This window comes from Onychostoma macrolepis, chromosome 06, assembly GCF_012432095.1.
Source record: "Onychostoma macrolepis isolate SWU-2019 chromosome 06, ASM1243209v1, whole genome shotgun sequence".
Lineage (NCBI taxonomy): Eukaryota > Metazoa > Chordata > Actinopteri > Cypriniformes > Cyprinidae > Onychostoma > Onychostoma macrolepis.
Window position 1 is genome coordinate 12,236,820 of NC_081160.1, and position 27,438 is coordinate 12,264,257.

General features: G+C 37.1%; 2 protein-coding genes across 10 annotated transcripts in view; both read right to left on the reverse strand.

Moving 5' to 3' along the window:
- The window catches only part of LOC131542099 (inactive rhomboid protein 2-like), a 100,966-nt gene extending 89,452 nt beyond the window's left edge, over window positions 1-11,514 (reverse strand). Inside the window, exons 1-3 of one of the 7 annotated variants that reach the window (XM_058778423.1) lie at window positions 11,201-11,514; window positions 10,065-10,247; window positions 8,697-8,783 (exon numbers count right to left, since the gene is read on the reverse strand). The gene's annotated coding sequence lies outside the window, so the exon portion shown is untranslated. Of the gene's footprint in view, window positions 1-8,696; window positions 8,787-10,064; window positions 10,248-11,200 lie in introns of all 7 variants that reach the window. The other 6 variants (XM_058778421.1, XM_058778426.1, XM_058778425.1 and 3 more) reach the window with 6 other exon arrangements.
- Window positions 11,515-12,457: 943 nt separating this feature from the next.
- acox1 (acyl-CoA oxidase 1, palmitoyl) overlaps window positions 12,458-27,438 on the reverse strand; it is a 59,632-nt gene continuing 44,651 nt past the window's right edge. For all 3 annotated transcript variants that reach the window (XM_058777896.1, XM_058777895.1, XM_058777897.1), the window contains 5 exons: window positions 17,660-17,836; window positions 17,415-17,520; window positions 16,114-16,257; window positions 13,486-13,692; window positions 12,458-13,375 (listed from right to left, as the gene is read on the reverse strand). In XM_058777896.1, coding sequence (XP_058633879.1) covers window positions 13,325-13,375; window positions 13,486-13,692; window positions 16,114-16,257; window positions 17,415-17,520; window positions 17,660-17,836 — 685 coding nt within the window. In that variant the 3' untranslated portion in view covers window positions 12,458-13,324. The remainder of the gene's footprint in view (window positions 13,376-13,485; window positions 13,693-16,113; window positions 16,258-17,414; window positions 17,521-17,659; window positions 17,837-27,438) is intronic.

Below are 27,438 nucleotides of genomic sequence, written 5' to 3' on the forward strand. Positions count from 1 at the left end.
TATTATATTCATTCATTACACACAGACTGATATATTTCAAATGTTTATTTCTTTTAATTTTGATGATTATAACTGACAACTAAGGAAAATCCCAAATTCAGTATCTCAGAAAATTAGAATATTACTTAAGACCAATACAAAGAAAGGATTTTTAGAAATCTTGGCCAACTGAAAAGTATGAACATGAAAAGTATGAGCATGTACAGCACTCAATACTTAGTTGGGGCTCCTTTTGCCTGAATTACTGCATCAATGCGGCGTGGCATGGAGTCAATCAGTCTGTGGCACTGCTCAGGTGTTATGAGAGCCAGGTTGCTCTGATAGTGGCCTTCAGCTCTTCTGCATTGTTGGGCCTGGCATATCGCATCTTCCTCTTCACAATACCCCATAGATTTTCTATGGGGTTAAGGTCAGGCGAGTTTGCAGGCCAATTAAGAACAGGGATACCATGGTCCTTAAACCGGATACTGGTTGCTTTGGCACTGTGTGCAGGTGCCAAGTCCTGTTGGAAAATGAAATCTGCATCTCCATAAAGTTGGTCAGCAGCAGAAAGCATGAAGTGCTCTAAAACTTCCTGGTATACGGCTGCGTTGACCTTGGACCTCAGAAAACACAGTGGACCAACACCAGCAGATGACATGGCACCCCAAACCATCACTGACTGTGGAAACTTTACACTGGACCTCAAGCAACATGGATTGTGTGCCTCTCCTCTCTTCCTCCAGACTCTGGGACCCTGATTTCCAAAGGAAATGCAAAATTTACTTTCATCAGAGAACATAACTTTGGACCACTCAGCAGCAGTCCAGTCCTTTTTGTCTTTAGCACAGGCGAGACGCTTCTGATGCTGTCTGTTGTTCAAGAGTGGCTTGACACAAAGGATGCGACAGCTGAAACCCATGTCTTGCATACGTCTGTACGTAGTGGTTCTTGAAGCACTGACTCCAGCTGCAGTCCACTCTTTGTGAATCTCCCCCACATTTTTGAATGGGTTTTGTTTCACAATCCTCTCCAGGGTGCGGTTATCCCTATTGCTTGTACACTTTTTTCTACCACATCTTTTCCTTCCCTTCGCCTCTCTATTAATGTGCTTGGACACAGAGCTCTGTGAACAGCCAGCCTCTTTTGCAATGACCTTTTGTGTCTTGCCCTCCTTGTGCAACGTGTCAATGGTCGTCTTTTAGGGCTGTCACGATAACTACTTTTTGGTGTGCGATATATTGCACCAAAATTAATTGCGATAAACGATATTATTGTCATTTTAAGACAATTTTATTTCACTAATTATATAATTACAGTATGACAATATAATACCATAATAATGCAAGTACACTCTTTCAAAGAACAAAGAACATTTTATTCTTAAGAATATTTAGACATTGGACCTGGAATGTGAAAAAAATATATGCTATATAAATAAAACAAATACCGGCTCATTCACGTTAATTGGCTCTCCTCTCTCATTCGGCTTAAAGCCAAAATGTTCCCACACCGGAGCTGAAGATTGCGGCTTTGAAACCAAGTCCATTGGGACTTGTTCTTCCTAACTGGCTGTAGTTGTCACGAAACACTTTATAGCGCAGTGGGTTCACGCCTTCTCTTCGCCTGTCGTTGTCCGCTCTGTGTGCGTGTGTGTGGGGGAGACGCTGCCTAAGCCCCGCCTCCGCCTCCGCCACAGAGAGCAGACGAGATGACAGAGGCAGCGCGATCGACTAAAAAGTTGGTGATATTCATTTTTATGTAAAAAAAATAATAATAATCATTATTTTTAATTATAAAAAAATGATCAGTCGCAATATCACGACACCAAAAATGATCGTGCTCATTTCCATATATCGTGCGATAAGTCGATATATATCGACTATCGCGACAGGCCTATCGTCTTTTGGACAACTGTCAAGTCAGCAGCCTTCCCCATGATTGTGTAGCCTACAGAACTAGACTGAGAGACCATTTAAAGGCCTCTGCAGTTTTGAGTTAATTAGCTGATTAGAGTGTGGCACCAGGTGTCTTCAATATTGAACCTTTTCACAATATTCTAATTTTCTGAGATACTGAATTTGGGATTTTCCTTAGTTGTCAGTTATAATCATCAAAATGAAAAGAAATAAACATTGAAATATATCAGTTTGTGTGTAATGAATGAATATAATATACAAGTTTCACTTTTGAATGGAATTAGTGAAATAAATCAACTTTTGATGATATTCTAATTATATGACCAGCACCTGTGTATATATATATATATATATATATATATATATATATATATATATATATATATATATATATATATATATATATATATATATATATATATATATATATATATATATATATATATATATATATATAAATATTTATTGGATTAATGTTTTAAAATATAATGTAAAGACATGTAGAATTTTTTCTTTGGTCTTTGGTCAGCCTTAACCCCAAATTACAGGAAAAAAGCTCAGATTTCACTTCCCATGTACAAAAAAAATTAACATTTCATAACTGCAGAGTGCAGACTGCTTTAGGATTTGTTTCATTACTAAAAGATGCTAAATATTAGCTAACAATTCCTCACAGCTTACATGCAGAGAAATTAAACTATTAAAATGATATTATTAGTGACTGAACAAAGAAAAGTTCAAAGTAACATTATCTTAACCCTCTATGGGATATTGTCATTTATAAATGACGCTAAGAAAATTGCATTTAAAATACAATATTAATGTTCAGCCAACAAAATTTTTATTTCAGTGATGTCAAATGACATCCCCTTCAACTCGTAAAATTAAAATTTATTTACCATGTGCTTCACATTTTTGGTAACAAAGTAGTAAATAGACATTAGCACATGTTAGGTCACATGCTCTCAAGGTTCCATAGTGAGCTGATTTTAGACTTAAAAAATACATATAAATTCAAGTTATAAAAAAAATACAATTGTACATCCAAATGTGTTTTCTAAAGTTTTTTTTTGTTTGTTTTTTTTTTTTTTAATGCACTTTTATAAAAACAATAACTCAGAGACCAAAAAATCTGAGCTTTTCACACATAACTGACAAAGTCCTATTAGGGGTGCTATTGAGGGGGTGCTCTTGAGGGGGTGCTCACAAACCCCCACCCGCCCACTCCCGCTGAATTTCTGACCAGGACCGCCCGCTCCCGCAACCTTTTGACTGAATAAATACTCAAATATTCGTTCAACTTATCATCCAGAATAGCAGGATTTAAACATGATTGCGTTTAAATAAGATGAAGTAATGCTAAACCAAAGCACCACACCGGACAAAAACATTGGGTATTTTTTTTTTTTAGCGTTATTAAACATTAACCGTTAAAACAAAAGCACAAATAGCAGTACCTCAGTTTAAAATTAGCCTACTGCTTGATACAGAAGCACCAAATGATTTACTAAACAAACAGTTTAACGGTCATTTCACACCCAGTCCGAAATTTTCGCGTTAAAAATAAATACAACCTCACATTATGTCACACACTGCCTCCGAAACTTTTGTCCTTCTTAAAAAAAAAAAAAAAAAAAAAAAAAAAAAAATCGGATCAGGTTCGAGTTTCTGCGTTTTCGCATCCGTAGCATGCATTTTGATAGGAAAGGATGAGGAATACGAAAAATCAGAAAAACGCACGCAAAAATTTCGGACTCAGTGTGCAATGACCTTAACTGTTAACAAACAGTTTAAGTATGCTAAATAAGCCCAAGCAAAATATGAAATAACTTTAACTTAAGTAAATAAACACATAGAACTTAGAAAATGGGTATGTCGCCTCAGGGCAGAGGTGCCAGATTTATGTCCTTGTGCATATTTATCGCAACTTACGAAGTTGAACTCTTTCCCATTTTTTTCAGTGACAACTGAGAATTGTTTCCAGATGTCTGACTTGCCTTTCTTTGCTTTCGTCATGTAAACAGCCGATTTAATTTCCTTCTCAACTTAATGTGTTGACTCCATTTCTATTACACACTAAATCCCACCATTCCCCGCGGGTCTCCCGCGAAAATTTCTGACCGCCCACTCCCGCCCGCAGCAAAGGTAAAACCGCCCGCTCCCGCGAGATTTGCGTTGGGTCCCGCGGGAGCCCAAACCCAATGCAGCCCTCTAGTGCTCACCCTGTGGTCTGTGTGGGTCCTAGCGCCCCAGTATAGTGATGGGGACACTATACTGTAAAAAGCACCGTCCTTCGGACGAGACGTTAAACCGAGGTCCTGACTCTCTGTGGTCATTAAAAATCCCAGGATGTCTTTCGAAAAGAGTAGAGGTGTGATCTAGGCATCCTGGCCAAATTCGCCCATTGGCCTCTGACCATCATGGCCTCCTAACAATCCCCATATCTGCTGATTGGCTTCATCACTCTGTCTCCTCTCCACCAATAAGCTGGTGTGTGGTGGGTGTTCTGGCGCACTATGGCTGCCGTCGCATCATCCAGGTGGATGCTACACACTGGTGGTGGATGAGGAGACCCCCCCCCCCCTTTGAGTGCCTAGAAAAGCGCTATATAAATGTAAGGAAGATTTTTGGAAGATGCAGAGACAAATCTGTACTCAGAAAGTATTGATAGTGATAGGAGTGCATCAGAAAATCAGGTTGTAGTAATAAAAGTGGTTGAGGACCAAGGGCCAAAAGAAGCAATGAGTGTGAGGGCAGTGATGAAGAATAGGTTATTGTGCAAGTCAGGCAGTTGACTTTCACTTGTGCTATGATAATTGATTCAAAATTCCAAGATGAAACACAATGTTAAATTTGTTTTAATGCTTTTGAAACACTAAGACATGGTTTTCAAGCAGTAAAACTGCATCCGAATTTGTGTCAAGTTTTAGACATTTTCACGTGTGAGTTCCAAATCAAAAATAGCAGCACAAGAAAAAAATGTAATGTTCATAAAGATTTTTAATGTTTTTGAAACAGTAAGACATTTTCACTTCTTTTCAGATAGTGAAAAAGCATTTGATTGTGTGTGAAGTTTTAAACAATTTGGCAAAAATAATTTACCCTAATGGGACAAAGTCAGGTATAAATGACGGAACCCTAAAAAAAAGGTCAAAAGGATAGACTAATTTTGGAAAATGATTTTACTCCTAAATATATTTAAAATATAAAGTCAATTATTTTTTCAAGCTGTGAATTCACAATTAGTCCCATAGAGGGATAAATTGGACCATGTACTGCAAAGTTTAACAGTTCATAAACAACTCAATGAATTACTGCTTTGGACACTATGGATCTAGAAATGAGCATCAATATTAATGATATTAATGAAAACTCAGTAGGAGTGAGATTCTCAAGACCTTTCACATGATTCAGCATTGTTCAGTGCATTGTTCTCTATGCAGTGAACTGTCAATATTGCACGCCAATCAAGCACTGTAGAAAACTGTTTCAACTTTGACCTTTATCACTGAACTTTCAAAGCATAGACAATTATTAATGAACAATCTGTAAAACATACGCAATGACACGTAGGTATGCAGGGATTAACCAGTTTTACGATTAACCGCGCTTTAAAACATCACGGTTAATTAATCGTAAAGGCTCCGCTACACCGAATGTTTCTGTTGCACAGAATGGAACTGTTGAAACTTGCGCAAAACGAAAACAAAGTTACAATAGTGGTGCACCATCTTAAAATGCCGTGCTTATCAGAGACATGGAGGCTACTAGATTAACTATGACAGAGGAACCAAGAAATTACTGAAATCGATAGTGTGGGACCATTTCGGGTACACCAAGAATGACCAGGGAGTCATTTAAATAGTGCCGTAAAAATTCCTGTTAAAGAGCGAATACATAAGGGATAATGCACGGCTAGCCAACCTGTTCTCGCTGTGCAATAAACGATTTTAATGCACGACGTGAAGGCAAGGACCACCTGACGCGACGTTCATTAGCTCTAACATTCTGCACGCTGAGAGAGAGAGAGAGAGAGAGAGAGAGAGAGAGAGAGAGAGAGAGAATTAGCCTAACTGCATCTAAGCGTCACTTTAAACAATGAAGATTTGACTTTAGTTATTTAAACAGTCATTTTACCCCCTCTTTGCTGATTAATATAATGTAGCAATCCAGTATCTATAAGCTATTTTATTAATGAAAGTCGCTGGGCAGCGTTGACAACACGTTTCTGTCCTCCTAAATGTTTGTGTGGGCAGCTCGATCTCAATCTCACAAACCAAAATAATAGACATTTTCTCAGGCCATATGTAAAATCAGATGAATAAATATTATTAAAATGAATAAGTATGGATGACAGTTGATTACAATAATAGTTTAGTTTATTCCCCTCATTAGTAACAGTGTCCTCTGTGGGATAAAGTTAATATTAGTCTTATATTAATAATACTTAATTAATATTGTGATTTATCATCCCTGTTATAGTATTATTCATAAGTCAATGTATTTTTCACCATCTTTCCAAGTTCTGTACCTCAGGTCCAAAAGAAATGTAGAAAGAATATACAAAATGAAAATATTACATCTATTTCCAGTTGTTATTTTCAAAAGGGAAATACTGACATTCATGTTTACAGAGCAGAGGTCACGTTTTTTAATTCCAATAGGAGAGATGTATTTTTTTTTTGTGCTGTATTATTGGTTACGGTGTTATTTCTGTTTCAAAAGGCAGCAATCAATAACACTTTAATCTAAAAAGTGTTTATGTGATTTTATGTTGTGAAATGAATAAATGCATAATAATCGTAATAATCGTGAAACCGTGATTATTCCTCAGACTATAATCGTACCAACAAAATCTATAATCGTTGCATCCCTAATGACACGTCACAATTACAGGCTTACAACCTAAAAGGCTGTTCAGGACATTCAAGATTAATTGATTACTGATAAAATCCTTTTGAGTTATACCCAATGACACTGACAAATCAAAACTTTTCAGAAAGTGTACCGAAAATGTTTCATTATCCCACTGAACATTGAAGATGTTATGGACCCTATTCACAGACTATTTTTAATATACAGGTGCTGGTCATATAATTAGAATATCATCAAAAAGTTGATTTATTTCACTAATTCCATTCAAAAAGTGAAACTTGTATATTATATTCATTCATTACACACAGACTGATATATTTCAAATGTTTATTTCTTTTAATTTTGATGATTAGAGCTTATAGCTCATGAAAGTCAAAAATCAGTATCTCAAAATATTAGAATATTTACATTTGAGTTTGAATAAATGACCATCCCTACAGTATAAATTCTGGGTATCTCTTGTTCTTTGAAACCACAATAATGGGGAAGACTGCTGACTTGGCAATGATCCAGAAGACGAACATTGACACCCTCCACAAAGAGGGTAAGTCACAGAAGGTCATTACTGAAAGGTGTGGCTGTTTACAGAGTGCTGTATCAAAGCATATTTAATGCAAAGTTGACTGGAAGGAAGAATTTGGGTAGGAAAAGGTGCACAAGCAACAGGGATGACCGCAAGCTTGAGAATACAGTCAAGCAAAGCCGATTCAAACACTTGGGAGAGCTTCACAAGGAGAGAACTAAAGCTGGAGTCAGTGCATCAAGAGTCACCACGCTCAGACGTCTTCAAGAAAAGGGCTACCAAGCCACTTCTGAACCAGAGACAACGTCAGAAGCATCTTACCTGGGCTGTGGAGAAAAAGAACTGGACTGTTGCTCAGTGGTCCAAAGTCCTCTTTTCAGATGAAAGTAAATTTTACATTTCATTTGGAAATCAAGGTCCCAGAGTCTAAAGGAAGAGTGGAGAGGCACAGAATCCATGTTGCTTGAAGTCCAGTGTGAAGTCTCCACAGTCAGTGATGATTTGGGCTGCCATGTCATCTGCTGGTGTTGGTCCACTGAATTTTCTGAAGTCCACAGTCAACGCAGCCATCTACCAGGGAATTTTAGAGCACTTCATGCTTCCTTCTGTTGACAAGCTTTATGGAGATGCTGATTTCATTTTCCAGCAGGACTTGGCACCTGCCCACACTGCCAAAGGTACCAAAAGCTGGTTCAATGACCATAGTGTTACTGTGCTTGATTGGCCAGCAAACTCGCCTGACCTGAACCCCATAGAGAATCTATGGGGTATTGTTAAGAGGAAGATGAGAGACACCAGACCCAACAATGCAGAAGAGCTGAAGGCCACTATCAGAGCAACCTGGGCTCTCATAACACCTGAACAGTGCCACAGACTGATCGACTCCATGCCATGCCGCATTGCTGCAGTAATTCAGGCAAAAGGAGCCCCAACTAAGTATTGAGTGCTGTACATGCTCATACTTTTCATTTTCATACTTTTCAGTTGGCCAAGATTTCTAAAAATCCTTTCTTTGTATTGGTCTTAAGTAATATTCTAATATTTTGAGATACTGATTTTTGACTTTCATGAGCTGTAAGCTCCAATCATCAAAATTAAAAGAAATAAACATTTGAAATATATCAGTCTGTGTGTAATGAATGAATATAATATACAAGTTTCACTTTTTGAGTGGAATTAGTGAAATAAATAAACTTTTTGATGATATTCTAATTATATGACCAGCACCTGTAGATATATTAATGTACATTTTTATATGACTATGTTTTGTGCTAGTTTACCCTGACATTTTTGACAGTTAAAATTTGACAGTTAATACTATACAAAAAGCAAACCTGCAAACTAATGTGTGAGAAACAAAGCATAGAATTAAAAAAAACAAAAAAAACTATCACACTCACTATGTCAGAAGAAACCACTGCTTGTCTTGGATGATTAGCGTCGAAAGAGGAACGATAACTCACTGACTAATCTTCAGAGCAGTCTTTCTGCTGAAAATACAGAAAACAACAGTTATGACCAGATCAGAACAGTGTCCTCTTTCACACTTTATTAAATGAAATGCTGGAGTACAAAATAAAAGTAGGTCATTTCTGATCACAAAATTATTTATGTATTTGACTTATATAGTTAGAACCTGAAGCTAATAATTTGACAGCCATATGGAGGCGGGCTACCTAGCAAATCTGTAACAGTATAATAAAAATTAATTTCACATAAAATATTATTAAAGCACAAACATCAAAATATTACAAAGATTTCAGTCTGGGTTCATACCAGTACCATGTGGTCATCTTGAGCCAGTAAAATCCCCTTTTTTTATTTTTCACATGATGCATTTCTCACTGTTAAGTAACGGGTGTTGCACAAATGTCAGCTTCCTTATGTACAGTTGCAAGATAATGATGTGATTACTACATGCCCCACGATTAAAGACCAACAGTTTAATGAACACACTTTGTCAGGGGTAACAAATAGTCTATACTGTACATCAGTGTTGGGAAGGTTACTTTGGAAATGTGATAGGTTACAGATTACAAGTTACCCTACTTAAAATGTAATAAGTAGTGTAATTTTCAATTACTTTATTAAAGTAATGTAACTGATTACATTTTATTACTTTTCTAAATTTCTAATGTTTTCAACTGTTAATCATTTTCAAACATGTAAACGAGGCAGGGTTAACCTTACAGTAGTACTCAACACTGATTGCTGTCAGACTTCGAAATCCTTCATCACTTGAACTAAGATTATAATATTTTAATTTTAAAGGAGACATTGTATGCAAAATATCTTCATTTGCATATAAATGTGTCTTAGCAGTGTGTGGACAAAACCACCCTACAATGATAAAAATTCACTCCTTTTTTTTTTAAAATCCCCAAAAACCTAAACAGCCTCAATTATCAAGCCATTTTGATTTTGGAGTGAATACCAGCACTCTCTTCCACCTTCAATACTACGACTGAGGTGAGACCCTTGAGCAAGGCACTAAACCCCCAACTGTTCCCCGGGCACTGCAGCAATATGGCTCCCCACTGCTCCGGGTGGGTGGTTGTTTGTGTGTGATCACTGCTGTGTTTGTGCACTTGGATGAGTTAAATGCAGAGCACAAATTCCGAGTATGGGTCACCATACTTGGCCACACGTCACTTCACTTCACTTTCACTAAATTTGTTTATGTCTGGCTGTGCAAATCTTGCTTCCTGAATGAGGGACAATTCAAGGCAGGTTTTGACGGTACACAAATATGACGGTTCGGTACGTACCTCGGTTTTAACGTCACGGTTCGGTATGATTTTGGTACAGCAGGGGGAAAAAATTTCCATCTAATTGGTTCTACTGTATCTTTGTTCAATGGAGGAGCAAGTCTGAACTTGCCAGGTGGAAAGCCCTGTGCACATTCCTCAGCTCTCCCAGGGCTAAATTACTTGAGTAACGGTATACAGTAACTGTAGAGAATAAAAGGAAAATACAAAAAGCAAGCTTGTGATTGTCTGTCTTTGAAGATCTGGAACTATCAGTCATCTGGAGGTGATGATTCTGAGCATGATGAACAAAATGAAAAACCTCTTAAGATCAAACATTTAAATTAGTTATTAGAATGGACTAAATTCTTGTTTTCGGGCAGACATGCCATGACACGGTGAGCCTGCCTAGATGCGTCTACATATTTGATTTAGATCTACAAGTAAAAACATGTTAAAAGCATGTAAAATGTTGTCAAACAAGCAATGTAAGGACATAAAGAGGACAAGAGATTGGAACTGAAGAAACCATGCAAGAATTAAAATTTGTACTTTGTTATATGTATTTTGAGGTTGGGTCCAGGTGGTTTAATCTGTAAACACCTAGTCATGCAGTTCCTACTTCTCTCTTCAGCAAATGTGCAATTTGTGGTCCAACAGAACTTCCCGGGCTCTTCAAGTTTGTTAAAATAGTACCACACCTATAGTGTGAAGGTGTTATTTAGTGCTCAAGGGCGTTGATATACATCACATGGGCTCAGGAAATGACATATTTTCACTGTATCTTTATTGTATTTTTGCCACGGACTGTTCACGGTGTGGCCTTACATTGTGTTTAATTTCAACGCATAAGTAACTGACGCTTCTATTGTCACATTGCATTATCTGAACCCGCTTTGAATCCATTTCTTAACCGCTTTCTCAAGCAATTGAGCAATTCACAAAGACAATTTCGCTTGAATTACAAGCAGGCGTGAGGAATTTTGTAAACAGAAATGTAAAAGTTATATCGTCTAACAAAAAGTATTAGATAACAACAATAAGTGACTGAGCCCGCTTAATTCCCGCTGGTCGTTATCTTTACCATACATTCAGATTTTGATTCACAACAACTTCTGATGCAAAACAGTTAGGAGGATCCATTACTATTGTCTTACCTAACAGATAACATTTGAGTGCACGTCCTCCAGAAGCGCTCCACTGACCTCAAGAGACTCTTTCTCTTCTGTGCCTTGTGATCCAGTACTTCACGCGTTTCGCTTTTCTTTCATTCACACATTCAGCAAGAGAATCCGGATCTTTCGGGACTAACTTGAAAAACGTTTAAACCTTTAAAAAGTGTCTTGATGTAATGTTACGCGTATTAAGTAGCTAGTTTGCTTAAATTGTGTTTATGAAAGAGAACTAGTGATACAAGGAAGCCCGGGCTCATTTCTCCTCCCTTCCTGCTGCGCTTCCTATGACGTCGAGTTGGAACTTAGAAACTGGGAGCCCTTTTCGTCTACAGTCACTGGGTCACGGCCCAGCTCACACATTTTCATTTTTGCTTTAACAGTTGACTTTAGGGATCAGCAAGAATGAATTAATGAATGAATTTACAAATTGTAATGCGCTTACTTACTTTTTAAAGGAATAGCTCACCCTAAATGAAAAATAGCTAAAAATAAATAAATGTATGCGCCCTCACGCCATCCAAGATTTAGATGAGTTGGTTTCTTCATCGGAACAGATTTGATAAAAAAAAAAAAAATAATAATAAATAAATAATAATAATAATAATAGGCCTACATCATTGCTTGCCAAATGGATCCTCTGCAGTGAATAGGTACCACCCCTGGAAGACTCAGTTCATCTGACCAGATACAAGATTAGTTTGATGTTCACAGATATCCAGCTTGGCATTCATGGTCGGCTGCATATGCATCTTCAGTTTCAATCAGGTCCAACCTCTACTGCTTATATTCGGAGTTGTCAGCATTTCTCCATTTCTAAATGCTTATGAATTCCCTAGTTTCAAGATGCTACAGCATTTCACTGGATAGCCACTGCTTCAGAAATCCCAGTGAAAAATTATTGCAAAAACACAGACCCTGTTCTCTTCAAAAAGGCGTAGAAAGACAACAAATCTTATTCATCTCACACAACCCCTTAAAGCGTTCACTCAAAAAAAAAAAAAAAAATCAAGATTTTCATTTTCCTGAGTATTTTCTTTTACTCTTTAGACGTTTCATTCACAAACTTTATGAATTTACAAGATTAAACCACATTCTCATGTCACATATCCTAAAATTTCAAGTCAAGCACCAATGTTGTGGCATCACTGTTGTATGTTTAAATAAGCATTGTGGAAATTTTCTTCTTTATGTGTTTTTTACAATGGTTATTATAATTTAATAAGAGTGCTACAAAGAAGCTTTCTGAGTGATTTGTTTTATTAGGTTTTGAAGAGTGGTGAAAATATCATCCTACTACAACACAATTATATCTTTGAATTATAATTAGAAATGCAAATTGCAATACGACATTCATAAACGGAAGTAAAAGCTATTTAAACACTCCTGTACGTGTTAATTTATTCCTTTTTTAATGTAGCATAAGAGTTAAAATAACAAAAACAGTGTGAAAAAAAAATGATCAGGACACAAATCAGTATATCACAATGTAAATAATTGAAATGGAACGACACTAATACTGCACATTAATTTTGATTGTCGCTACAAAAGAAAAGATTCCTGTCTGAGGGTCAACTTAAGGCATGATTTTAAGATACGCTGAGAAGTCAAATAACCCTCAAATGACTCATTATTTAGTAAATAATCATTTCAAACTCAAATGTTATTCAGAGTATGCATTTTGCAATATTCACTTTCTGTATTTCATTTCAAGTTTGTGATCCAGAGAATAGGGAATTTTTTAAAATATGGTCTCATAATTTTAGCTTTTCGAATCTGAAACATCATGAGTATGTTTATTGTAACATTACACCCTCTAGAAAAACCAATTAAGCAAAAATTACAAACTACCAGGAATTTATACAATTACGAAAAGTAATTTAAGTGGTTTAACTTGAAATGATCATTAAGTGCACAGAGAAAGCAATCATGACTTACTGCTCTAAATAATTAGAATCAGGCATAGAACCATGTCCTTTAAAAATTAATATAATTTCTTCACTGACAAATTCCTTTTCTACAATAGATGACCCAGTGGTGGTGGAGAGGAGAGCTAACGGTATTAGTTTTCTTGGACAGACTCTTCCCTTTCTCCAATAAAGGCACTTCTTACAGTTTGGACTGTAGTGGCTTTAGGTACTTGTGGTGGGACTCATGCACCTTAAAAAATAAATAAATGAATGTATGAATGAAGAGGTTCATCTGAAATTATTTAACATGCATCACCATAAATGAATACAATACACACATCAAATTCACTGAATACACACCTCAGTATGGTTCAGAGGCGACCTCTTAGCCCACTCAAACATGTGCTCATAGACATTCCCATCATATCTTCCCAGAGCAGAATTAAGCATCTCATCACGGTAGTCAAAGGCATCAACCAGAGCCACTGCATTGGGCCTTATTTCTGAGAGAAGACCCTTCAGCCTCTGTGAGATCTGAGCCAGCTGAGGAACAGTTAGCAGACCAGCCTGACAAAGAAAAAAAAAATATGATCAGGAATAGCTGTTCATAGAACACATATTCTAAACTTGAAGTCTGTTTATCTAGCATTGCAGAGTGCTGGTCTAAGATCAGTGGTCTCCATATCCAGTGGCATTCCACAAATGTGGGGCACCCCTGTGAACCAGGAGACAGGGCACCACCCATTAACAGGATATTCTCATTCCAGACAGCATTATATTGAACAAAAATATATGTCTTAGGGTGTGTTCACACTTGTCATGTTTGGTTCGATTAAAATTAACTCTGGTGCGATTGCTCTGCTAGTACAATTCCATTTGAGTAAGTGTGAACACTGCCATCCGAACCCTGGTGCGCACCAAACAAGCGGACCGAGACTGCTAAAAAGATGGGTCTCGGTCCACTTCCAAGCGAACTCTGGTGCGGTTCGAATGAAATATGAACGCAACACGGACCAAATACTTCTAAACGAACCAAAAACAGGAAGTAATGACAAGATGCGATGCGACATGATTTAACAATGCAGAACGAGCAGTGTAAGCAAAACAAAACGAGCAGAGGGCAAACGTGGAGCAAAGAGGAGGTTAAAGTGCCTTTTATGAGCTTTTCGTGAGTTCACAGGTGGTAAAAATAAAATCAATGAGCTTGCTGAGTCTAGCAGACCGCATTAAGTGTGCTCGACTTAAAGCGGCGATGAGCAGACCGATCGGTGAATGGGTACTTGATGTCATACACCAATCGGTCTGCGCAGTGCCGCTTTAAGTCGAACACACCTATTGTTTGGGGTGTTCGGTAAGTTCCGTCACTGAATATACGTTATTCAACCCGACCAATCAAGTTGTGGACGTATGGCTGTCTTTAGGTTCGGTATTTTTAGGTTCGCTGTCAAAAATGCCAGTGTGAACGCTAAGCGGACCAGGACTAAATGTATCATTTTCCTTTTTGGTCCGGACCAAATGAACCAAACGAACCGAACTACAAGTGTGAACACACCCTTAGAGTCAAACTTTTTCATCCATTTTACCAGAACAGAAAGACTGCAAATGCACTGAAAAAAATTATACTAATTACCAGTAGCTAAATTATACAATTTTTTTTTTTTTAAGGTAAGTGGTTGCAATCAGTTTATTTTAGCTACATTTAAATAAAAAAAATTAGTTGAATACCTTTCTTTAAAATATTTTTTATTTAAAATATTTATTTTTACAACTATTATTTTAACATTCAATGTTTAATATTGTGCAAAGGATGGGTTGTTTTGTGCGCTCAACGGATGAACAGATTGGGAATGGAATTTAAGGGGGATACTTTCAAGGTCGCAATTAATGCAAATCAACATCACTATCTCTTGGGAAAGTATAAGGGAGTCCATTGCATTGACCTTCAAGATAAGGTTGGCCTGGCCAGTTTGCTTTCTCTCTCACCTGGAGGGTTGTTCTTAAACCGCACCTAATTTTAAAGTATAAAAAAAGGGGGTTTCATTCAGAAACAGTGGAAGCTCAGCCGTGGGATGAGCACGTGTCGCCCGGCATTCTCGGACAAGTGTTGGTCTTCTACTGTGACTGAAACGGGCTCCCCAGTCTTTTGAATAGTAAAGATGATGGCACGGTTCTGAGGTTGTATATTTGTATATTTATATACTTGGCTTTGGGGTTTAGTTTTAGTGTATGCTCGAATTTGTGTATTATTCACTCATTATTATTATCTTTTATCCATTTACTCATGATCATTCTTATATTATGCACTGGTTTGTGATTATTCTGCCTTAAACTGTTTATTTTTGATTATCATTATTATTATTATTATATGCATTTACCTATGATCATTATTATTATTATTGATATCAGCTGTGTATCAACAATAAACAGTTGTGTTGCTTGATTAGTATGGTGTACGGACCTTTTATTGGCACCTCCTCTTGCTGATTAGCACCACACTTGTCTCACATCAGTTTTGAAAACAAAAACCATACTAAAACATTGTATTTATTTGAATTTTTTTTAAATTTTGAGTGTAACTTGGAATTTTGAAGAGTTTATCGATAAAATTCAATGACGGAAAACAATATTTTGGGGGTATTGAGAACCAGAACCAAGCTAACCGAGCAAGCTGAACTATTACAGTGAGAGTTTCTTGTCTATTAATAAGCCTGAAGGTGATGAATAATACAAAAATTGTCAAATTTAGTATTACCTGATCTAATCCACAACTATCTCAATTACAATGAAGTAAAAAAAAAAAATAAATAAATAAATAAAAAAGTAGTGTTGTAGGCACAAAAACAGTCCAGTACTTGTATTAAAATAATGAAGATTTCTGTGCCATCCCAAACTAGTTGCTGGCCCCTGCCTGGCCACCCCAATGAAAATATCCTGGCTTCGCCATTGTGGTATGGGCAAATTTTAAAAACTAAATGCGTATGGTATAACCTGTAAAAAGTCTCCAGAGTTCTGTGCGACTCCATGAAGGGCATAAAGAAGAGCCAAAGTGCTGAGCACAGAGTGGACAGCCGTATCCCCAATCTCACTCAGTTTAGCAACAAACAGCTTCACTACCACATAATGACAATGGGCCTGTAGAGAGACAATGAAGAGGAACATTAGTCAAAACACAGCTCCAAAACAATTTCTACAGTGCTGAATCTGTACAAATCATCAGTAATTAAATTATTTAATGGGTTTTGTATACTGAAACAATTAAGCTAAGGTTCACACTGTCAAGCCAATTTATTGTGTATCCGATTGGAATCTGATCTAAATGATTGACTGTCCGCACTGTGTATCGTAATTTTTCAGATCCGACTTGTGTCCCGTGGTGTGCTTTCCTTTTATGGAATATCCGTATTAGTTTCTATGGCAACAATGTTGTGTTGGTATGCCTATGCCAAAAACCAACAACAGTAAGGGTTGCAAGATTTTGTCAGTCAGCGGTCAGCAGCAGAAATGTAGTAAGTTGGAGTGCACAGCTTTATTTTCTGCTGCCGTCTCTGCTGGTCTCAGAACTCAAAGAGGTGTGTAGACCAGTAGTCTATTGTCATTTTCTGTTCAATTCGCACTTAGCAACAACACAACCTTGTTTCTATAAAGACATTCAGAATGTTTTCTACAGACACTGTTTGATGTATTTACGTGACGTAAGAAAGTGACAGAAATGGATTTCCAGAAATGTGATTTGTAAACGTGTAAAAATCATATTTCATATACTTTTTTGGCAAATATTGCCAAATATAACCAGATTCCAATATGAATTTTGAGTGACATTCCAAAAAAAATCTAAACTAGGCTCTAATTAATATGTACGGTAAAAAACAAACAAAAAAAACTGCATTAGCACAGGGATGTCCAATCTTGTGATAACTGAGCTAAATAAATATATAATAGAGTCTGAACGTTGTGGTCGGAGGTCTGTGTGTAAATTTATGTCTTTAAACAGCCTATTTTGTTATAGATCACTGTTTTTATGCTGCCTCAGGAGTTTGTCCGAAATCAAGTCTCTGGAAGTACTTGCAAACTAGAACGCTGCCTATGCAGCCTGATAGGGCAGGTAGGCAACAAGTCAGCGGCCTAAGTTTCCGGATAGAACCCATGTCCTGAAGACCCTGATTACCTTATTTTAGGTTTGTTTAATTGGGGTTGGCGATAAACCATTCAGGACAGTAGCCCACCAGGACCAGGACTGGACACCCCTGTATTAGCATTATAGCTCAAAGGTTCATTTTAAGAAGCCTTACATCAGATGCTCGGACTAGATCAATGGAACTGTTGTTCCAGGCGTCCTCATTACTCTTGCTGTGCTGTAGCTCCACCTGGAGGTTCTTAGCTGCCATTTCAACTAACCTGTGAGCATTTTTCAAAAACATTCTTAAATCTCTGCAAAAATTATATGTGCTTAGTATGCTCAAGGTTTTAACAACAGTTATCAAATGGCACACTTTATAACCTGTGTTGACCAAAAAAAAAAAAAACTCCAACTTACTTCGCAGCTCTGAATTTGTATGCCTCCACAAGGCTGGCCAGGTCATTAATACTGACAACAGTGGGCCGGGAGGACACAGAATGGGGCTGTATCCTGGTCTGAGGGTCGTTCAGGTAAGAAACAGTGCCAGTCAACTGCTGACCTGCCCTTGCTTGTTTGTAGCTCTTCACCAAATACCTATTCAATAGAACACGTTAGGTAATAAAAAGTAGTACAAATCAATCAGTTTATTAAAATATATGGAATTGTTCTTGAAAATTTTGATTACCTTTACCAGATGGTAATTGTTCTGCTGGTCAAAGGTTCTACAAGCAAGTTATCATAACTAAATTACTTGTTTCCTAAAAAACGTTCTTTGGTAACCTAAATTTGTTTCTTTAACCTGTGGCAGTTTACTGCTCACCTTTTAGGTAACTTTTTTGGGTTATTCACTAAACTTGGGAAAGGGTTAGGAAAACTGCTTAATTTGGAAACTTAAACAAAATTAAGGCATTCTAGAACTTTTGACCAGTAGTGCAATTCACTTAGGACTAAGGAGTTCAGCTAACACAGGAATTATTACCCATGTTCTGTAATTCATGCCTGTAATTCATTCTCCATCTCTAATTATTGCCTCTCTCTCAAGTACTATGTAAATACATATGCATATATTCTATACAGCTGTATATATAGAGTAAATAATGCACAAATCTGTACATAAATCTTCTGTTCCAGATTCATACACATTATTAATTATTAAGTCTTATTTAAATGTTTCTGTTCTCATGTCATGTACATATGTATGTACAAATTCCTCGTGTGTTTGCGCACACTTGGCGAATAAAGCTGATTCTGATTCTGACTTTGCACTTCACTAGCATTATCGACGTAAAACATCATCCTTCACATAGGCTGTAACAGCACAGTGAAGTCACGCTGAACAGCACAGATTGTACTATGGACTTTTCAAACTGAGCAGTGTAACTTTTTATGTGTATCTTTAACTGGATTTTATTTTGATAATGAACAGGCTGCAATGTAAAGGTAGGAAAATTATGTTGCGTGTGCGCGTTGGGCGCCGGCGCGATCACTGCATTGTTAGTTTGTAATTTATGGTCATTCCAACGCTGGTTTGTCATACAGATGCAAGACATCATTCAAAACTGTAAAGCATTTGCAAAATAAACAAAACGGCTTTCTGCTGTCTCGGTTTGACAATAGTTTAATAATAACAATAGACAATAGTTTTTGAAACAAAGCATGCTGAATTCCACAAATCGAAAAAAAGATGCATTGCAATTAACAGTACTTGCATTTTAATGCCTAATATTTCCAGGGCTTGCATTTTTAGGTCCTGAAATTTAACATAGTTGTTTATTTAAGCTGTGAATATTTAAATTCAAAATATTTCACACACATTTTCATAATTAAAAATTCAATAATTCATATTCACTTTCCAGAATTCACTTCCAAAATATTCAATCGGTTTAAAAATACATTTGCATTTATGCATTTAGCAGATTCTTTTATCCAAAGCAACTTACAGTGCATTCAGGCTATACATTTTTTTTTATCAGTATGTGTGCTCCCTGGGAATTGAACCCATGACCTTTTGTGCTGCTAACGGAATGCTATACCACTGAGCCACAGGAACACAATGTATAATATTTGACAGGCAAATTTCGGTCAGTTTATTTCACTTTCCAAATTCGCTGCCACAAATTCAGTGGTTAAAATTAGGCAGAAAACTCAGCGTTGCGCATCCGGGAACCGCAGGAATAGCACTAGAGCACCGATGCATGATCTCTAGCTGATGTCAGCCACTCACCAGCAGGTGGCGCAAACGGCTGTTGATGAAGGCCATATGTGGATCAAGTCATTCATTTACAAAAACTGATTTGCAGAAATGGAGCAAGCCTAAGTAGAAGTTTTGATTATCAGGGCCAGTATAAACATGTGGAAACGCTGATTGTGTGTGTATGTTTAATTCAACATCTTCACTGTTTCCCGTAGCCTACATGTAAGCAGCTTTCTCTACCACAAAGGAGATTATAATGCTCTTTTACCCAACGCTGAAGTACAGAACTAACATTACATCTGAGGAAGACATATATTGCTTTCAGTTGCTTGGTTTCTGTAACTTTGTATCATGGCTTGTATGACGCTGTGCTGTAATACTGGGGTTCCCCTCAAATACTGGGGTTCCCCTCATACATCACACTCCAGGATTCCTCAACCACGGGTAACGCGCCTCAGTGAACTAATAGAGTTATATAAAACCTCAGATCGGATCAGATACATACGAGAGCAAAGGCGGATATTGCGTTATTCTCACTCATGTGCTGTGCTGCTAATAAATGTGATATAATTTCAGTTCTGTTGCTATTATATGAATATAAATATGATGAACAAGACACTCGAAGTGCTTGTTATTTAATCCCATATGAAAGGCGTATTTATCATCCATTTCTACTTTAATATAAACATATATTTTAGATTTTTATAGAAATATGACAACAATCACATATCTCACACAGAGATCGCACTGTCATAGTGTTTGGGAATATTCAAGCATAATTTAAATACACAAATCACATGAAATCAATGAAACATTTTAGCAGTGCAGCAGTTGTCTGAACCAATGAGCATTAAGCTGTGTCGTCAGCAAGTCGTTTCCCATCATGCTTTTGATCAGCGCAGTCGGTGGAGAGCAACTGCGCATGACTGCTCAATCCGACATGGCCGCCTCGCCGTCACGAGAGTTTTTTGGCACACGTCAGCATGACATCAGAACAAGGCGGACATAACTCGGACACTTTTTATTTATTTATTTTAAAAGATGTTTATGGTAACTTATTTTATTTAGTTTTTCTCTTTATATTTCTTTTTTGTTATTACTATTATTGAGGTATTTACTGTTTTGGATTCTGGTTGTGTATGTATTGTATTGCTTTGACTGTATCCCCTGTGAATGTTTTATGTTTAATAAAAAAAAATTAAATAAAAAACTCAGACACTTTTCTAACCGGCATGCATCTCGCGAAGATCACCGGTGATCGGTTCTGCTCAGATTTTGCTCATCTCAAACAAGCCTATTAAAAGACCAAACTCAGATCTCATTGATGATGCAAACATATAAGGATATGAACGCAAGTTATGGAACGCGCAAAACTGCAAGTTAAACATTTCCCATAAAGAAAACACTTAACGTGGTTTGTTGCCTCAGTGATAATAAATGATTAAATCAAATGATTAATTAAATGAACCAAACCATTTTTTCTCCCATAGAAAACCAAGCGTGATTGTTTTAGGTTTGATATTCGTTGCATATTTGCCTAGGCTGCTTTAGAGACCGTCTGCAAATTTACCTCACAGTACAAAAAGTAATAATTTATTAAATTATTTAAATTAAATTATTAAATTCCAAAAACTTATTAAAATTAATGTTTACAGTAAATTAATAATTTACTCAAACTCACTAAATATATATTGCCAATAACTCGCCTTAGACAATAATTTCCCTAAGTATGTACACTACACAAATACTTAAGAAAAAAAAAAGAAAAACTACAGTAATTCACATCAGTTACTAGTGACCAGACTGACTTACTACAGTTGAAGTTTTGCCAACATCTTCCTCACTGTACATACAGTATATAATTATTCTTAAGAAATTACTGTAATTCACAGTTTTTTTTGTTTTGTTTTTTTAAATATGCTCCAAATGTTGTAGTACATTCCTAGTGACTAGACTGACTTACTATAAGTTAAATTTTGCTAATACTTCCCTTAAATGTAAATAAAGTACATCAATATTTTATACTACAACCTTTGGAACATGAACAATTCCTTTTGAGGTCTTACAGATTTTTTTTGTTTTTGTTTTAAATAATTGACCTATCGGTTAGCCCCTCAGACTAGGCAATGGCAGTCGAGTATCAGTTGCACGGGGAGACAAGTCGGACATCTTTAGGTTTCAGCGCCATAGAGAAACATTGGAAGATCCGAAGCTTGCAACGGTTTTATGGGAGTTGTGCTTCAAAAATGGAAAAACGATGTGTCTGGGGTACTTGTAACACTGATTCCAGGTATCCTGAGAGGATGGGCAATATAATTTATTTTATTACATTTCCTGAATCCAAACAAAACAGAGCAAAATGTCCCTAAGTATTCACCCCAATACAAATGAAGACAAAAACGTTCATTTTCTGGTTGTCATACACTCATTAAGTTACAATTTTCATCTGCTCAAGCAGAACGTTAAAGTTATCTTGTGCTTTAGCAAGGTATCTCTGGCTAAAACTAGCTAACGTTAAAGTTAGTAAGTCCATGCTAATATACAAACCTAAATAGCGGCTGTTCTCGCGTCTTGTACAGTGTAGGTCAAAAACACATAAACGAAGGTCTACATTTCAGTGCCTCTCCATATTAAACGTACATTAATTTAATCGTACCCTGCGATACATGAACAGTGTTGATCCTGCATGTTGTCATCCGCGATCGTGATGACCGACCATAATATGAGACTTCTCTCGCTTGCATTCTGTAAATCCTTCGAGTTACCTACCGTATTTATTTTTTAATATTTTATAAATCCCTCCATGGAATATTTAATTCCCATTTGGTGGCCTTCTGCACTGTAAAAAAATCATGTAAATTTACAGCAGAAATTTACAGTACTGAACCGTTTTCTAAAATTACAGCTTCTTACAGTAAATTAGCACGTGATCTGTGGGGGAGGGGAGGAACCGCAAGAGTGAGTGAGTGACACACGACTTTTCAGTGGAATCTGCAGTTTTCATCAAGTGTGAAGTTGAAGCCCATTTACAGGTAGCAGACCACTGGTGAATCTAAAATAAATGTACTCACTTTTAATCTTATTAATTTCATTTATTTTTGCGCTTTAAAACAGTGGATGTATCTAAATTTATTGTTCCTCAAAGTTAAGTGTGTGTGTGTTTGCAGTTGGTTGCATATTTTTGTTCTTTTATTATGCAAAATGTACCCTAATATAGAGGGAAATGTAAAATAAGTGCGTTCGTTGGATTATTTTATTAATAGGTTTTTGAATTTGCCGCCTTTTGGCAGTATGTTTTCTTTACGCGGTGGGGGATGGTGGAACAGCTAGGTTCTTTAGCACAAGCAAAATGCATAGAACACCTCTTTCTCAGTGGAAGTTATCTGAACAATTTTCATCTTAAATCTCATTTACAGGTAGTAGACCACGGGTGAATCTAAAATATGTGTGTTCAGTTGTAAGCTTATTAATGCACTTAATTAAGACAGCTAAATTTATTGTTCCTCAAAGTTAAGTGTGTGTTCAGGTGTGTTGCATATATTTTTGTTCTTTTATTATGCAAAAGTTACCCTAATGTAAATGTAAAATAAGTGCTTTCGTTGGATTATTTTATTAAGTAGGTTTTTGAATTTGGCGCCTTTTGGCAGTATGGTTTTTTTTTGTGCGGTTGGGGAAGCAAGGTTCTTTAGCATGAGTGAAGGTCCGTCTCACTGAATGTTATCTGCACTGATTAAATGTCAAGTCTCATCTAAAGCAATTCGGGGTAATCTAAATTGTATTATTATGTTGGCTTCGTACAGTATAAGCACAATCGTTTTAACAGCATACTTTTGCACTCGATAAATTTGCTCCAACTACGTACATTGAGCCGTCGATAACAGATGAAATTCACTTAAATTTGAACTTCCTCAAAGTTATAACACGCCTGTGTTTGATAGCTGGATTGTGCTCTTTCATAGTATAAAATGTTTACTTGTAAACTTTGTGCACACACATGCAGTACTTTGCCTGCATTTGTGAGACACATGCACATTCACATTCATGTCACGAATGTCAGGTTTAATTGTGCATTGCCTGCTTGTAATAAGAGTTTCAAAAAGTTTTCAGCTTTCAAAACTCACTGTTATCGACATGAAGAGGGGAAATCTAATCTCAAATCTATTCCATTTACCTCATTTGAATTAACATGTCATGTTGACTCGTGTCAAGTCAGGTGTGAAACTCTGAGTAGATTTTATCAGCATCTTAAAACTAACATTAGAGAGGGAAGAAGCGTTTCATGTCCATTTCAGCAATGTGACAAGTCGTGTCCACTTTTACAGCACATGTATCTAGAAAATACTCTGATTGTTCAGAGGTAAACCTGATTGATTCAGTTGCACTTCCTCATGGCATGCATGAGTGCTCTGAACAGCATCATGTAATGTCACAGGACGTTCTTTGCAGTGATACTGATACTGATGGTGTGGAACAAGACACCTTTGGTGAAAGTGTGGATGAAGATCAGTTTGAGACATCTTGCTCTATTTTATCTCAAATTGCAATCAAAATGTCTGATTCCATCCTCCACTGTTCAAATAATTGTTGATCACCTTCAGGAAATTCATGAAATGAGTCACTCGCACCTACTATTTAAATTGAGAGAAAAATTGAGCGCATTGGAGGTTGCAGAAGCAGACATAAATGCTATTTTTGAAATTTTGCAAAGTGAAAATCTCTTTCAGACTTGTAATTCACACAAACTTAAAACTGATCAAAAAACAAAAAGACATTTTTTAAGAATACCTTCAACTATGTAGCGCCAGTTCCACTTTGTCTTGGGACAAATGAGGCAGGCAAAGAGTGTTTTGCTCAATATGTTTCTATTAAAGAAAAAAAATTGGTTCTCTGTTACAGATTGACACAGTAACAGAACATCGCAAACAAGTGTTTTCTGGTGTCCGTCCTCACTATGTTCTTCACGATGTATGGGATGGAAGCAACATAAAAGGTAATGAGCTGCTCAATAAAGACGCCTCATCCTTTAGTTTAATCCTTTATCAGAATGCTTTGGAAGTAGCCAACCCACTGGGATCTGGCAGGAAAAAAACATAAATTACTCTGTGTATATGCAACTCTTGCAGATATTCCTCCACATCATAGATCACGCATTGACCAGATGCAGCTTGTTTTGCTTTGCAGGGAGCAGGACTTCAAGTATTTTGGCCAGGATAAAGTGTTTAGCCCTCTCATCAAAGACCTTAGAGACATCGAGGTAAGTGGCATTACTTTGCCTGATGGAACAGTATACAGGGGAGCGCTATCTGCAATTTGTGGGGATAATCTGGGCTCCCATGGCATTGGTGGATTTGTGGAAAATTTCACAAAAAGTGTGCATTTTTACAGACACTGCAATATAGATAGGGAAACGTTTAAAAAAGATCCCTTGTTCAAAGTAAGTAAACGCACTGTACAGTCGTATAAGGATCTTGTTCAATGTCAAACAAGTGATGCTACATCCAATGCCACTGGAGGTGTCAAATTTGACTCTGTATTTAATGGACTCTGTTACTTTCATGTATGTCAGCCTGTCCTACCCCCCTGTCTGGGACATGATATTTTTGAAGGTGTTGCATCATACGATTTAGCATTGTACATTAATCGTCTTGTCACAGTGGAGAAGCTGCTGACTTACCAGGAGTTAAATCGACGAATAAATCATTTAACATATTTGGGTAATGATGCAAACAACAAACCCAGTGATGTTGTTCCAGGGAGTGACAAACTTTCTGGCCATGCAGTTCAAAACTGGTATTTTCTTAGGATGTTGCCAGGATTGATTGGAGACAAGATTGTAAATCCATCTGAAAATGAGACATGGCAGCTGGTTTTGCAACTACGAGAAATAGTAGAACTTGTATGTGCACCTGCTGTGTCCACTGGTCAGATAGGTTACTTGCAGGTTCTAATTGATGAGTATTTGCATACTCGATGGCAGTCTTTTCCCAATCATCCACTCAAACCAAAACACCATTACCGGTACATCAGTCACTACCCTGACCTGATTTTTCGCTTTGGCCCTCTAATTCGTTTGTGGACAATGCGATTTGAAAGCAAACACTCCTATTTCAAACAGTGTGCTCGCAAATCGCATAACTTTAAGAATCTATGTCGAACACTCACTGAGAAGCATCAGCTTCTTCAGGCATATCTGTATGCTGGCAGCTACTTCCCACAAGACATTGAAGTAGAGAAAAGTACAGAGTTTTACCCTGGTGATTACAGCGAAGACATCAGACGCTCAGTTTCAAATATGAACTTTGAGCCTATGAACACTGAGGTAGCCAGTGATGTTACCGTGAGAGGCACAAAATACAAAAAGAACATGTTTGTATTGATCAGTGACTCTGATGAAGTGCTTGTAGTTGGAAAGATTAAGCTAATTCTCATTCATCAGCATGTGTCTTTACATTTTGTTACTCAGGAATATAAGGCTGTTCGCCTTCCAAATATGGGTGTTTACAAAATTACACCAGCAGAAAGAACATGCTGTGTAGATCTAAGGAATATGTTGGATTACTACCCATTGCTTGAGTACACTGTGTGTGGCATGCCTGTACTAATTCTGCACCACTCTTTTCTCTTTTCTATATAGACCAATATTTAGCTGGTTTGAGGAGGCTGAACGTATAATTCTTCAGGCATTGCCCAGCCTGTCTTCTGACATTCTGCAACAGATCGTTTCCAGTCTTCAAAGCTCAGGACTCCAATGCAAAGAAGACCTCAAATATGTTCAGCAAGAAGACCTTAAGGATATTTTACCTGTAATTCAAATCAGAAAGCTTCTTCAAATTTTTTAATCAGGTATGATGACAGTTTAATCTTAATCTAAATAAGTATCTGTTTTAGTGTATAACATTTTTTCCAACAAAACACATCAACTAAATTGTCCATACTTCGAGGCCTTGAATTCTTTTAATGGAATTTGTCATGTATACATTTCTTGTTGTACTTTCAGCATATTTTGAAGCACAAACATAACATATACACATATATATATATATATATATATATATATATATATATATAAAATATCATTCGTTTAATCTCTTTACTACTCTTTACTACTTTTTCTCTATGCTGTGATATGTTAAATCCTTTCAGAAACAGAGATGGTCACGCTGAATTTACAAGTACTACCAGCTCCATCAGCGTTGTCTTCACCTTCTCCGTCAACTGCAACACACAGCCTGTCTTGCCTTGCATCTCACTCAGAGACTTCCAGGCCAAGCCTGACCTCTACACAAATGGCCAGCATTTCCAAGACATGGGCTGAAACTTTTCAAGTCCCTTGGGACAACATGCCTCTTGAAATTTCCTGTAGAATGCAATTTCTACAGGAAAAGGACAGAAACCTGCAGAAAGGCGCCAAATGGTTAGAGTTTTGGTTGACGAGATGCGCAAGTTTGAACTTTGCCCAACACGTGCCCAGTGTCTTACAATCCGTCAAAAGATTGCAAGGGAGTACCCTAACACTTTTGGAGACAAATTTCCAAATGGCTCATTAACAGGAGGGGGATATGCATCACTCCTAATTCAAGTGAAGACTCGATTTGAAAATTTGAACCGTGAGAGCAGCTTTGTCTGTCATAGAGCAAAGCCAAACTCAGGATGCAAAAGAGGACCAACGGACACCTATGGCTGTGTGAGATTTGAACCGCAGCTTCCACCCGAAGAGACAGCAGAGACAATAGAGTCCAAATGTCAAAGACTACAGGACATTTACAGCCATGAGGGAACTGGAGGTGTAGAGAGAGCAGAAGTAAAAATTCTCATGGAGACTACATTCAGTCTTTTACGTCAGCAATTAAATTCCATGCCAGCACCTTCAGTTGAAGACATTAGGAGCCGGTGGCCATAGCTCTTCCACCAGAAGTCTATCTGTGCCAACTTCAAGTTGCTCACTGACATTGATGTTCTGAATGCTTTTGAGATGTCCATGATTGAATGTGGTAAGGCTATC